Source organism: Opisthorchis viverrini, assembly GCF_000715545.1.
Source record: "Opisthorchis viverrini unplaced genomic scaffold opera_v5_332, whole genome shotgun sequence".
In the NCBI taxonomy this organism is placed as follows: Eukaryota; Metazoa; Platyhelminthes; class Trematoda; order Opisthorchiida; family Opisthorchiidae; genus Opisthorchis; species Opisthorchis viverrini.
Window position 1 is genome coordinate 354,587 of NW_008751985.1, and position 14,135 is coordinate 368,721.

A 14,135-nucleotide genomic window follows, 5' to 3' on the forward strand; every position below is an offset into this window, starting at 1 on the left:
AGAGTGAACTTTCCCACAGTGTGTGTAGCTGGAAGTAGTTCAGGATTCAAAATGCCCACAACAACGTATATTTCGAAGTAACCATTTAACAACTTCACACTTCTGCGTACTTCATTTTGTGCTAAACAAACAAACGTTCGGTTCGTGAAGTTAAAGGATGTTTGTTTGCCTTCTTTCTATAGTTGTTTTTTTTATTCAATACAAAACAGAACAGCAAGACGTCCTAGTTTCTAGAGTGGAAGCACGAATGGTGTAACGGTGATACTACTGATGGGGAGGCACGTGAGTAGTATGTATTGTTCGTGGAATTTCGCTTTGCGTCTTTTGAAAAGGGGAGATCTGTTGCGGAATTTGTGGAGTCTTCGTACCATTTGCTTGGATTTGAGCGATTGATGATTGGAGTCAATGAATATCCAGAAAAGTTCAAGAAGACGCTTTCAGGAGAAGATGGGTGTCCAGTTTTTGTAAATAAGATGCAAATGAGAGTTTTGCTTCCCTGTCTAATAGTCTGTAACCGGTCAGTTGGCATTTCCCAATGAATAACCCGCAGCGAAGGTTTTTCTCCTCTCATTGGTAGACTGAACATTCTCTACGCAGGAGTATGTTCCTCTAGGTCACACCAAGAAGTTCTATAGCGGTGAAACCAAAGTCCAACAACTTTTCGCTTCTCCTTTATTGCTCAGTAGGAATCTACCTGGCTTTAAAAAATTTCATGGTTCCAATAAATTTAATAGCTTAAGCAGGTAGTTTAGTCTGGCTAGCTTGCTTTCTTGTCTCAGACAAAGTTTAGAAATTTACAGTCGGTTCTTTAACTTACTTTACAAGGCGCCAGTCTGAGTTTTTCTCGTCATGAAGGTAATTAATGTTTGTAACGTCGTCCAATGACTCCATTATTAGACGTGGAAAGGAGCTGTTTGCCAGTGGCAGCACTTTCTCTTAATAAGCTGATAGAGCAGTAGCACGAAATACACTCGGAATCATTCAACTCTTGTGACTTTGAGATTATGCAAATAGAGAAAGAGCTTCGATCCGATTTTAGGTTATCAGCAACTTACTTGTTTCACAATCATGGGACTACAACAGAGCGTACCTAATGAATGATCTGTAAGCACTTAATTGCATTTCACTACAATATACCATCTAAGTGGGCCGGACCTTCCCCAGTTTGAGTTCAGTACCCGAGGAATACCGTATCTCAGAATTGAACCGACCAGAACAACGCAAAACACTGAAGAGAAAATAGAGTTGGAGATTCATTATGATACGTGATCCCATCATGCGTTTATGATTAGCAATCACAAAATCATAAGATTCAAAGTTTCTTGTAGAGTGAGGAAACCTAGGTTTCGGGGCGACCGGGTTAAAGACCTTACATTGCGTTCCAGACGAAAACGTGCGTATCGGTTCCAAATTCAAGCGTACCTTGATTCAGATAGATAGACGGCTACATACACACATACATATGTACAGAAATGAACATTTAGGTTAGTACAATCTACACGATAATTGGCCCTTAAGCCGAGGTGCCGTATGTACTAATTGTCCCACGAGGATGTCAGATGAAACAATGGCTTGGGGAGTAGTAGGAAACATTCGCGGCGGAAATTTTATCCATAAATTTTACAACCAAACATATTGTCCTGGCACATCAGAAGTGCATCGTGTAAGTGGAAGTTGCAATACGAGTATTCCTGTTGCGAACTTTGCCGTATTTTCAATTAACTGGTCTAATCAGAATAAGGTAGTATAGGTTTGATGCATACCGTCTGGATTTGTTTTCGTGCCCCACTACTCAGTTATTATTCGCTAACCTCTAGAGGTTGCCTCCTAATGGTTTTTGTCATCCTCAGAACGATTCTTCTATTCCCTTTACGGACTGCTGAAAAGGATTTACAAAATTTTTCAGACTTCCATCCTTAATGTAATTAGGGGTGGTCCACTCTAACCAAGGCGCGGTTTAGCAATAACACGCTGACATCGGGCGGGAAGTCTCACGTATCATGCATTCCTCAATTATCAAATTCCTTCGGGACGGACAGCCAATTTTGATCTGTTGGCGTAAGATGTCGGTTCGAATTAGTCCAACCCTGAAATATCACACCAAAGTTCTGCAAATTTCTTAAAGTTACTTTTTTGTATTCACCAGAAAAAATTAGGGCTATATATGGATTCGGAACGCTAATTGCAATCAAAACGTCTGGTAATTACCTTGAATTTCTGCTGTCAGTTGTTGGTCGGGTTTCTATAGAATCATCACAATGAGAATATAGCTCACTCCTGATCATGAAGTCAACGTACGGTGAGTGATTTGGATCGTCCTCTTTGTCCCGGATTCAAATATGATGAAAGCGGCCAGTCGATTGTGGTTTTACCATGTTCGCTTCTTGGCCACTATCTTCCAGAAGTCATGTTATCGCTAGATATTCCTTCTTGACATTCAGTTTACCTTTACAAGGACTCCTTGCAAATTCTGTTGAAACCTATCAATAAGCCGTCAAATTTTGACCGAAAAATTCGACTTTAGCCTTGTTCTAAGTCTGCCAGCTGGTCTCTGCAATTAGCATATTATGCTAATAGTATTTATTTTTGGAGATTTTCTCCTGTAAGTTAAGTTAATCTGTGTCGAAAGGTCGAGAAGCACAATGTTATCCTTTATTAGAGATCAGTGGCGGTATGGAAATCACGAACTGCCAAGGGGACTTGCACCTGTAAACCCCGGCTAGTAAGACCCCACTGTTTAGTTGTAAGTCGCTGAGCAGCGGTGTGAGTAACTCCCAACTAGACAGAACATCGTGCCACACTCTTCAGTCATGTGATTTGCATCGCTTGGTCACGTACTGACTGACCCCACGGCGGATTACTTAACAGGTAGAAGTTTAACTCATGTGAATTAAAATTCCTTCTAAACTCCTTGTTTTTTTAATGTGAGGCTATTTGGGAATTGTTCAATCAAGACTTGGTACTCTTAACGTAGCTGATCTATGCTAAAAATCCGAGGAACATTTTACAATTGTATATCAGCAGTGCGCATCTCATATATTCGGACTCGCAAAAATCAGTCTATTGGGCGAAGAATAACTAAAAGTCCACAACGTCACATCCAGTTGTACATCAAACATTCAAGGCAAGTGCTAAAGTGTTTTTGCAGGCGGAGATGATTGTATTTAGCACCTTAAACTGAAAACCGCAAGTGGACTCTTTGTAGGCAGGTTACAAGCTTTTGTGAATGGAAAGTGATTTAGAATTTACTCCGGACAGAGTCTTGAACACATCTTCTGGAAACAATGTCCGTCTAATCCTCTTGATGCTGAGAAAGGGATGAGAATTAAATCTCGATATGCCTGATAATGAACACCAGCATGCATGGTGCAAATGAAAGAACTAAGTATCAATGGAAAAGAAATGCGCTGTCATTTCTCGTTGCATTGATGATTGACTTCCCTGAACAGAACCGACGAGACATTCAGCTGTGGTCCTGGCGAGCCTCCCGTCAAAACCAAATTGGTATGCAAATGAGTGTATTTGTCGATGCCCACAGTGACTTGATTTCTCAACCCGAATGCAAAAGCACAGCAAGTTGAGCTCTCGTTTGGCAAGCGAAAAGTCACGTCTGGCTCAAGAGCTTCTGTCTTCCCTTTGGCATCAGTGCACTTTAGCTTCTAATGGAAGAAAACACTGGCAAAGACGTTATTATTCGGCAATTTGTTGAGATTTATTGACCTGTCTCACCCTAAATATGTACGGATATATATATATATATATATATATACCCAAACTTTACAGCGTACGTATTAGTAGGGATTGACGTTGAACGTGTATGCGAAATTGCCTGCTATTCGTTCTGAGATGCATGGTCCGAAGCGGAATACGCACATACCACATGCATCCTTTATTTTTTAGGATGCGGTGTGTACAGTCCTATCGAAATAAAAGGCTGCCTACTACTGCGCGGTCGCCAGATCACTATCGTTCGTACCGGTAAACCATAGGATGTCGATTCCCGTCACGCAGTTGGTCGAGCGTGCCACACAAACGAGCGAACCAAAATGTTCGAAATGGGGTATACTTGCCATCTAGCAAATAGCTGAAACTGCATTCATATTTCGATTTATCCCAGTGGTGTATCTACGACTTACTTGATGATCATCCATCAGTGGATATATTACTTTTTAAACATTTATTACCTTCTGAAAACAACGGTGGAATGTATGCATTCAAGAATACTGAAGCACAACAACCGAATATGTAAGTGAACTTATGTTTATTCATATTAATTCGAGTGGCATTCTGGTACTCACATTCGTGTCACGCCTTCTTCCGATATTACCATTTTTAAATAAGTTAGATAGTTCTGAATTACCATGGAATGTGCGTTAAGTCAAATCATTCAATTTGCTAGAAGTCCAAAGTTATTTGAGGTACTTTTGAGTATTCCCTGGTTCATTCAACAGTTTCAGCTGCTTCAAGACAAACAAATGAACTATAAGGTGCAAGTAACAAACATGTGTTCAGCGCGTCAAATCGTAATGCGTTGCAGTCGATCTGACCGACAAATTTATTTATTTAGGCAGAAAAATCACTCAGCGCGCTGGTCTGCATCTGGCCTTGTGGTTTCTAAGACTCGATCGAATTTAGTTCATGCCCAACCAGTTATGAATTTTGGGAAAAATCACGGTTCTTTGATAAGTTCAGGCTACTTCACTGCGTCGAAAGTCTTGTAGCTCAAGAATGAGTACAGAATGGACTAGTCCCACAACCGTGTTTTTTTTGTTTCACGACTCACATTTGCTCAGTGGCAGATTTGGTTTGAATAAATGTAAACTAGTTCTCCCAAAGAAACAACCCTGTAACAGCACCTTCAGTGGTACATTCATATGCTCGTTCATACCAGTCACAACCAATGGGGCATACGTATTTTCGAAATATGGTGGTTTCCTTAACACGATGCACTGTTTACTTCCTTGAAATAGTAAGAAAATGCTAGCCTTAGCACCCGATCAATATTCACTACACTCGTGTAGAAAAGAAAGGGAAAAATTAAAAAAAATGATTTGGGTGGATACGGTCAAAATTTAGCAGAAATTTTTAATTAAGATCGCATCCTGTAGACGGAGTTAGTCTATGCTCAAGAGGCTGGCTGTGCAGCTGTTTTATTCTTTTTTAGTCACCAACAATGCCTATTGCACGAAACTCCATGGAGTTTCGAACCCGCCACCTCTCGGCCGGTAGTTTGAACGGTTAACCATTCGATCACGAGAGGCTTATTAGTAGAATGGTTAACTCATACTTAGATGAAAAACATCAAGTACTGTGCGAATTGGAGTGTTTTGTGAGTACTAAAGTGCTGTCGTACCTAAACCCCTGGGGGATCCCACGAATTGGTCCTCCGTTAGCACCAGCTGTCAATACTACCATGTCAGTAGTAAACTGATAGCCGGAGTATCCAATCTGAATAAGCTACCTGATTTCCACACTTCCTGAGAAACAAGGCAACCCCTTCTAGACCTTCAACAGAGGAAGACGAAAACTACCCGTGCTCAACCTGAGCTAAATGAAGAGAGCAAATGGACAAGGTGGAATAGATGGAGCAACACACCTCGCGAACTAATGAAGAAAGCCAAGAACAAGGGCATTCTGGACTATCAATATGGCAAAACAAATGAATTGCAAACAGAATACCTTTGTCTGTCTGTGATGTAATGTCTTGTGCGATGAGGAATCAATTATCGACCACAGGGAGATGCGTGAGTAAAATTAAAGCTTTCTCTGTCCAGGCATAAGCCGGAGGAGATTGACAAGGATTATGGATTGATACGACAATAAGTTAGTTACTTATTATGGATGAGCAGCGATCTTAGAAAAATAAGCCGGGATCTCAACCCTTCTTCAAGCGTATCATGGTAAGAAGCGTATTCAACGCCTACATGCAACCTAATACTGTGGAATTTTAGGATCATAGCTACACCTAACTGAATAAAGCTTCAGGATTTTTTGGAAATAATCACAAACGTTTTTCTTCGAAAGCGCCAGTCTTATTTATGACCACTGTCCCAACGACTCAAAATTTAACATATATATATATATATATATAACATCTGAATATAAACCTCTCCCTGAAAAAGCCACCACGTCGTGGCCCGAAGAACTTCACCACTGAGTTGATAAGCAAAGCGGCAAACCTTCCAAAACATACCGGAAAATGCGGAAATTTTGTCCGTGCTGGCCATTCTCCTGGACTAAAGAATTTCAAACATTATTTGGTATGGTCACTAGTTTTGCTCTTACCAGCTTGAGGTCTACTGCTCTACTACTAAACTAGTCTCACGGTTGAACTTCCTCTACAAAGGGTCTGTGACTGATGCGTCATTGAGATATGTGCCACAGAGTGTGCTCAACGGCAGCTGATCTTTCCTTTCCCATTTAACTCTAAAAACAAGTTATTGATGGATCTGTGGCCCAACAAGGGCTTACAAGTGGAGCTTGAGATCCTGGTCTTCAAATGAACAATTAATGAGGAGTAATAAGATCCTGTCCCTCGGGGGCGAAGCGGGAATCTTTTGGCTGAGTCGAAAACCGACATCGAAAGATTGTTCGTCTCACAAATACCCTCACTGTATTTGTTGAGATGAGATTAAAAAATAATGAATCCACAACAAGTTTCCTGCGCTGTTGCCTGAAGTCACATCCATAGATCATGCCAGCCCAATTTTCTAGCCACGTCAATCGCGGTAGAAAATGTTCAGTGGTTTATTCTAACCCCGATGTTCATGCAAGCCTCTGTATACACAAACACAAGCTATAAAAATTTGATATGAGCAAATCATCATCATGCCTTCATCATGGTCTGGCTTTAAACGCGAGCTAATTAATGGCTCTCATCAAGTGGCCTCTAACTGCAAGATGGATAGACATTAAACACTCAGGCAATTTGAGCCCAGTAAGCAATGAGGTATCAGCAAGTTATTTTAGTCCCATCCCAGCTTGTAACAGGGATCTGCTTTTTTCAATCCGCTAAGGCTCTTATTGGACTGGGACTTCCTAAGGTCGCAGTCAGTGACTTGTGTTTGCTTGCCGTTGTGGGCTCCCTGCGTACTTATGACACTTTTATGCGTGGCACATGGCGTTGAAGGTACATTTTTGCCATTTAATCTCACACCAGACCCAGTATGACGGTCACTTTGTGCCTGATGTGCGAGTCTTGACTGTGCTAGCGCACACTGCGCCTTGAAGAGCATTCACCATTGTTTGTTCTTTCTTTGGTTGTTGGTCTTTAGACGCGTGTTCCCATACCAAAATCTTTACATAGTGTGGGATTCACGTCATCAGACTGGCACTGCCCTTGGGATAATTTCGAATGAGATGTTTCTCTCTTTTCTCCCATATTCTCCTGTTACTCTTTCGCATTCATCGGCTTGCACTCCTTTTTATGTTTGTGACCATGCTCTTCAAAAATAAATGATAATTGAATTGTGTTGTCAGTAATTGGTGTTCTTTACGTGATGCTAAGGACAACAAATCAAAAGGTCCAAAGGATGAACGATAAAGTGGTGTCAAGCAACAGCATACCGATTTCGAGACAGTGGTATGAGGGGCACAATACTAGCTTTGGTTAATTAAAATTCGCAACAAGTGGTTCTCGATAGCATCTGGTATTTATTTCCCTCTGGCCCTCAAGTATGTTCAAAAAGGGTAAGAATACATCCAACATGATTTGAAATGTAGACAGACAGCAGATTTTCTTACGAAATTGAATATTTGGATCAAAAGCCATTCGGTAGTCAAACAAAACCATGGCTGATTCCGCGGAATATGAACCTTCTTTTGAAAGACCTATATTCGTTCCGATCTTTCCCTCAGACATCCATATTTTAAAGAATATCTGGCTATTTATAAGTGATTTTGCATGTTAGTGATGCTAAGGTTGAGAATCTGCTTTCATCTGATGACAGTATGGAATCCTTTGCAAAACGGTGGGCTATCGTTTTAACATTACTGCCTTCATCTTATATTTACGATAAGGATATTGTTACCACATATTTGTGCACCGCAAATGAAGGGTACATAACCGACGAATTTTCAGCAACCTTATGAGCAGTGCAATACAAAGCTACATAACCCGCTTGAAAATATTTATTTTACCATTGACATTGCTCCCAGCGGTTTGCAGGATTTGCTCCATTTACCAACGAAGCATTACGCAGCATTCATGAACTGTGATATTTGTTGCTGAAACATGATATTTTTGCAAAAGTAGTGGCCAGATGTAGTAGAGAAAAAGCGAACATTTTTGTTCAACTTAACAGCAGTCTGATTGGGCACAATATTAACCAAGTAAACATTTCAATTTCTAAGGCTGCTACTTGTTGATAAATCAGTCAGTCGAAAGTCATCGGGTAGGCAACACGTTACTCTGTGCTCCATTGACCGCCTACGGAAAGCCGTTGATCGCCCAGTAAGCCTGCGGCCTGTTTGCTGCTTCGCCTACATAAGGCTGTTCAGTAGACATCGATGAGCATTCTGTCCTAATTCATTTCGAACAATCCAAAACGCATGAACATTCTTTGAGATGAGGTGGTAATTCATTGCAATTTCTCTTCTACCCCATGAACTATGTCGCCACTTTTAATGTGCATTCGTGAATTTTATTCGTTCACACTTGTTTAGCTATTCTTCAAGAGCTACGTTTCGTGGAGCTATTTGGATGTTTACCTGGTTCCCAGGACAGACTGAATGAAAACGTTTACGGGCGAGGGTCCATGCTTCAATGTCCTTCTGGCGCGTTGTTGCACATCCAGAGTGTCCAACTGGGTCACACGTCCCATCCGGATGAGCCTTGTTTGTTATCCGAAGATGAGGAATCGGCCAAAGCAAACAAACATGATATGTTTGTTGCCCAAAAGAAGGAACCGCTGCGCAATTTTCAATGTAGTTCAGGTGATGTGAAGTCTGTAAGTGCTTTTCAGACGATTTTGCTCTCGATATAAGTTGCTGATGCCTTACTTGAAGAAGTAAATTTTGCTAAGCCCACCCAGACGAAGAGTCGTCCGATCACGTTCTTTTGAAGTAAGATTTATATATTTTTCCTTAGAACATCAAAACATTACAGGACAACAAATGTTACCATGCTAAATCCCACCATATGGTCCCTAGGTTCTAGCTTTGTTCCGAATTCATGCAGCCGAAATAAACCTGGCTGCGACAAAGCATATGATCAACTTAACTTTTGGAATGGCATTGCTTGACAATGGACCGAAGCAACACGTTTGTGTGTGGATGATAGCCATTCGACTAGAAAACCACTTGAAATAGTTTCATTGGAGATTTCATCCATCTGTGTCGAACGGTTGAAAGGCATTGCACACATATAGCACCCGATCAGCAAGTCGCATCTCACGAAACTCTAGGGAGATTCCAACCAACCACCTCCCAGCCAGTTGCTGAACACTATATCGTTCGGCGACGAGCAGATGATCAACAGTGTGCGCTACTTATCCGCCAGCTGCCTTGTTCACAGCACTGTGCATCTGCCTCATTCTTATTGTGAATCGGAATGCCGGAAGAAAAATTTGTCTGGAAATTTTTGTCTGTAATCCAATAACATGTTTACTTATATATGTTTAATTGAACCAAGGTAAGTTAATGTCAGGAAGACCATGAACGTTTATCTCACAAGACAGGGACAAGTCTTTAGGATTACTTCAAAGTGTATTATGCTGCAAAAGCGAATGCAACGGTATTTTGCAACCTAGCACAAATACTAATGTAGGTGTTAACTTCAGAATGCTCAACTGTGGCTTTCAACGTGATTATTAATTAAGATCAAGATAGTCATGCCGAGAATTAGTCATTTATGCGATTTTTTAGGGGAATTTTACGTGCATCTTGAAACGTTGTGCACCCTCTTGACAAATAGGAGGTTTCAATCACTGAGTTGCTAAAGCTGCTCAAGGAGATTGAGAAAAAGTTTAATCAAACTGTGAAGCACTTCTACGGGCGACGAAACAGGAAAATGCACGGTTAGGTCTGGTATTATTCACTTTCATATGTAGCACAAAGTACTATAGAGGGGAAGCAAATTGCGCATAAAAATACTTTTCAAAACCACAAGTGATCTTCAAAATGTTTGTCGCGTGCCAGTATAAACGTGCCATTACTTCTGACTTATCCCCCATGTTGCAGAACCCAGGCGATGAGGCGTTACAGTGAGAGTGCGAAACCCTGGGAAGTGCAATAGACTGGTATTCCACAATGTTCCACTATTTTCTTTAGTGAATATCAGCTCATCTAAAGTTCTAGGTTTCACTTAAGGTACAGAAATATTAAGCACTTGGCAAGTACAGTGAGAGCAGCTCATCTGAACCGCGGGATTATTCCCATGGACATTTTCGTGGTCATATCACAACCAATTATGTGATACCGAGTGTCACAGTGATTCGTTTATTGCCGCTTCATAAAATTGAACAAAGTTTGTTGCATGCAGACTGGTGATGATGAGATCGATTGGTTATGTCTGCGACTAACATTGCAATACCAGTTATACGAACATATTAACCTTGTTTGCTTGCGTGACACCCCTAAACCCTGTCATGATTTATGCTTATTTACGCATACACCACATGCCATATGAACGGGAGTTTCAACCTTCATATATTCGTCTGCAACTACGCTATCGTCATTGGCAGATTTATGTGACAGAATTTTTCTATCCACTAGATACTGGGCAAAATTACGGGCTAAAATCCCCCAAATCGCCCTTCACTTTACTACTGAACGTGATGGTGATATTTTCATTACCTCTCGTATTCATCAAATTGTCAGGAAGTGAAAAGTGCTACCTATAGGTAAATGCTTTGTTTCAATAAACTAGCCCGTAGCCTACGTGGGATGTATTTAGCTGCAAATACCCGCCATTTTTAGTCCTCACTTCCGCCAACACGACTTAATGTATCCCAACTAACCCAGGTGCTACATTCAGAGGTTTAGGGCGAGCAGTTCTAATTCCTCAGGTGACTGGTAAAAATCGATCGATATCCTTTCAAAACAACTGCTGTGCATTTGAACGGTGCATCCTGACGGTAGTTTCCAGTGGAATTGTATAAAACCCTAGGTACATCGTGTAAAGAGTGCTAGATAGTGCACAAATGCGGCATACTCTTCGGGTCCTGTGGATACGACCGTTTTTGTTTATTTAAGCTGGGAGAATTTGGTATATTCTACAAAATACCGTTGTCGTTGGCTGGATTGTGTTGCCAAGATTCCTCATGTAAGCCGTTAAAAAATTCGGATATTAAGACCTGAAAAACACACCCTTAGGTCTTTGTGAACTCGTACATAGAGAGAATAATAAACGACAGTGTTAGTTTCTAAAGGCTCTTTTCCTGTAATCACATTATAATTAGACCATTTGAATCTTCGAAAGAAACTCATGTTTTTTTGTTCACGAACAGTCACTTGAGATATGATATTCAGAATTGTCATAAAACATTGCTGTCCATATCCTACGTGCCCGTAAAATGTCTTGAAGTTCAAATATAGCTAATTTTGTTTTGTCAAAGAATTTTCCATGGTTTCCTGAGGTGAAAATGTCTTTCTGAAAGAAGCATTCATCTGATTTGTCGTGGGATGTGTGTGCGGATTACAGATATCTGTAAAGTTGAAGCAGTATGACCGAAGTTGTTGCATCAAGACTGTCGGATAGTGTGTTTGTAAGGATGGCTGGATGATTTCCAGAATTGCCATGAGTCACTTTAAACAAAATACATAAACCAGGAACGTGTTGGATGGGCGACTTCATGGCATTTGTTTGCGGTTCGGCGCACTGGGAGCTTATCAGTAATACACGATCAAGCAGTCGACCGGGAAGTTGAACATTGTGACTGGACCAGTGCAGTGCTTAAGACGTCATGAAGACGCAAGCTGCGGAATGTAATTATGTTGAAAATGTGTGACAACCGCCATTAAATAACAAGCCAGCTGGGATCACATGTAATAAAAGCACTTGAAGGAAGCAGAATGCAATTACACACAGGTAAACCTATTCAAAATGTCCGACCCACGAATGCTTAGTGGGTGCTCTGCTACAATAAAGTCTCCATGCAGATACACGTTAATACCGTTTATCTGCTAAGAATTTTCTTTAAAGTGTCTCACTTTATTGGTAGATTCATAGATTGTCATTGAACTCTTTTTCATTCTACCATTGAAGTAGAATTCAAAAGTTTCTGCTATGCCGTTTTCCCGTTTTCGACAATCGGCAGCAACAACCAGAAGACCCTGCCGAAGTACAGCGCAATCACAGCACTCCTCAGATAACCACAGCCGAGATTTAGGACTCACGCCACTTAGAATGTTTCTAGAACCTGGTGGAAGACGCAGCACAAAAGAATGTAACAGCTTTGCAACACTTCATTGTCTAATTTGCTTGCATCTTGAAGCACTAATTCACTAGAAGCTAAGTTATTCGGTCCTGGGCAGACTTCACAAGTTAGTTCGTGCAAAATAATCGGTAGTTAAGATAAGCATATTTTGAGTGGCGTTCAGATTTTCCTATGGCCTCAATCCAGAGTAGCTAGTTTATGGGGACTCTATTTGAACGTATATATCAGTCAAATGATTTTAACCCTATCCACGTTGTTAAACTTCTTTGCCTCATTTTTTCTAGTAGACTTTTTCCACCCAAAGCAGATGTGACAACTTAACGAAATTTTGGAAAGCACCTGCTGCGAAAATCTTAGTCGCCTGCCATTCAGACGAGATTGCATCTTTTTTCCGGTGACTGTGAACCAGAATTTTCCCACTAAGGTACCGAAACTATGAGTCAATCCGTCAATTCACGTTAGAAGTCGACCTGATCTGAATGACATTCAGTTTACGTTTGTGGGTCAGTTGTCCTAATGAACATCATGGAATTGCGAAATACTGAAGGCGTGGCATTACGGTGCACTGAGTTTGGAACGGCACTCGTTGTGCAAGGAAGACGTCAGTTCGAAAATAGTATTGTCTAGATGGCGTATTAAAGACTGTGTTTGGAAGCGAGCTACTTTTATCAGCATAGAGTCATGTGGTCCTATCACATGTAATTGAGGCGTCGGGCATCGTGTCTCCCTAATAACTCTTGTGCACGAATAGATTCCCTGTAACTTAGAATATCGAGAGAGATCCGTCATTGAAAACAGTGATGTTGTTTTGATGCAGATAATTCAATTCGCCTGCGTATCCACCCGAAAAAGTAAGAAGAATTATGGCGCGAGTTCGTCAAGCCACTATAATTGCTCTGGTCTGAAAAGTCAACAGACATTTCACCTACAAGATAGCTTTATAATATCCTATTTATGAACACCGTAGAACCTATAAAAACTACGACACTTGAAAAGTGCTAAAAAGGCGTGAAGTAGGTACATCATTGAAAAATAACACAAAAATGAGTTCAACGCGGGCCATTTTGAGATCATAGTAAGCCGAAAAACATACGGTGGAATCTTTTTGAATCATGAATTCCGCTTTTGTTAGTAGTGCTAATAAGTTTAGAAAAGACCAAAATCCACAACGCTTACCGTTGTATAGCCTGCGGAGTGACTTTCATTTACCGATTAGTGTTGCTGGCGTTAGCTGGGACATGTGATATGTACCACTCCGGAAACAAGGTAATTAGTCTCGGCCACACATGTGTGAACCTGGTGACACCAGAATCTAGGTTATGGTGCAAGATAACGACCGAGGATGACCACGAGTGCAGTGAGATGCGAGAACTAATACCATAAATATTGTTGCTTTGCGCCGGTTAAGGTTTGTATTAGCATATAAAATTCACGCATAATGTTTTGTGATTGCGCTCTCTCGTAAGATATCCTGGCGCTGGCACACTAAACTCAGCCGATGGGAGATAACACAGTAATTTCAAGCAATGAAAAACCTAGGTTTGTTAGTTTTTTCCGGATGCTAAGTAATTTAAGACTTCTGTTAAGACTTTTCTTTCACAGTATTTCGCCCGTTGCATTTGGCGTAAACACAGAGGTTTTGATTACGATGTGAATATTCTGAATAGGTAAAAAAATACGAAAATAAATGGAATTCACATATTTTTTCCGTGAGCAGTGGCGTGCTAATTTATTGCTTGGAATAGTAGAATAATGTCT

General features: G+C 40.8%; 2 protein-coding genes across 2 annotated transcripts in view; one reads left to right on the forward strand and one right to left on the reverse strand.

Moving 5' to 3' along the window:
- T265_10042 (hypothetical protein) overlaps positions 1–14,135 on the reverse strand; it is a gene marked incomplete at both ends in the record, with an annotated part of 102,615 nt that overhangs the window by 39,109 nt on the left and 49,371 nt on the right. Inside the window, one exon of the mRNA XM_009176297.1 lies at positions 12,151–12,359. Coding sequence (XP_009174561.1) covers positions 12,151–12,359 — 209 coding nt within the window. The remainder of the gene's footprint in view (positions 1–12,150; positions 12,360–14,135) is intronic.
- T265_10044 (hypothetical protein) overlaps positions 8,757–14,135 on the forward strand; it is a gene marked incomplete at both ends in the record, with an annotated part of 29,564 nt that continues 24,185 nt past the window's right edge. The window contains one exon of the mRNA XM_009176298.1: positions 8,757–8,948. Within this exon, the coding sequence (XP_009174562.1) occupies positions 8,757–8,948 (192 nt within the window). The remainder of the gene's footprint in view (positions 8,949–14,135) is intronic.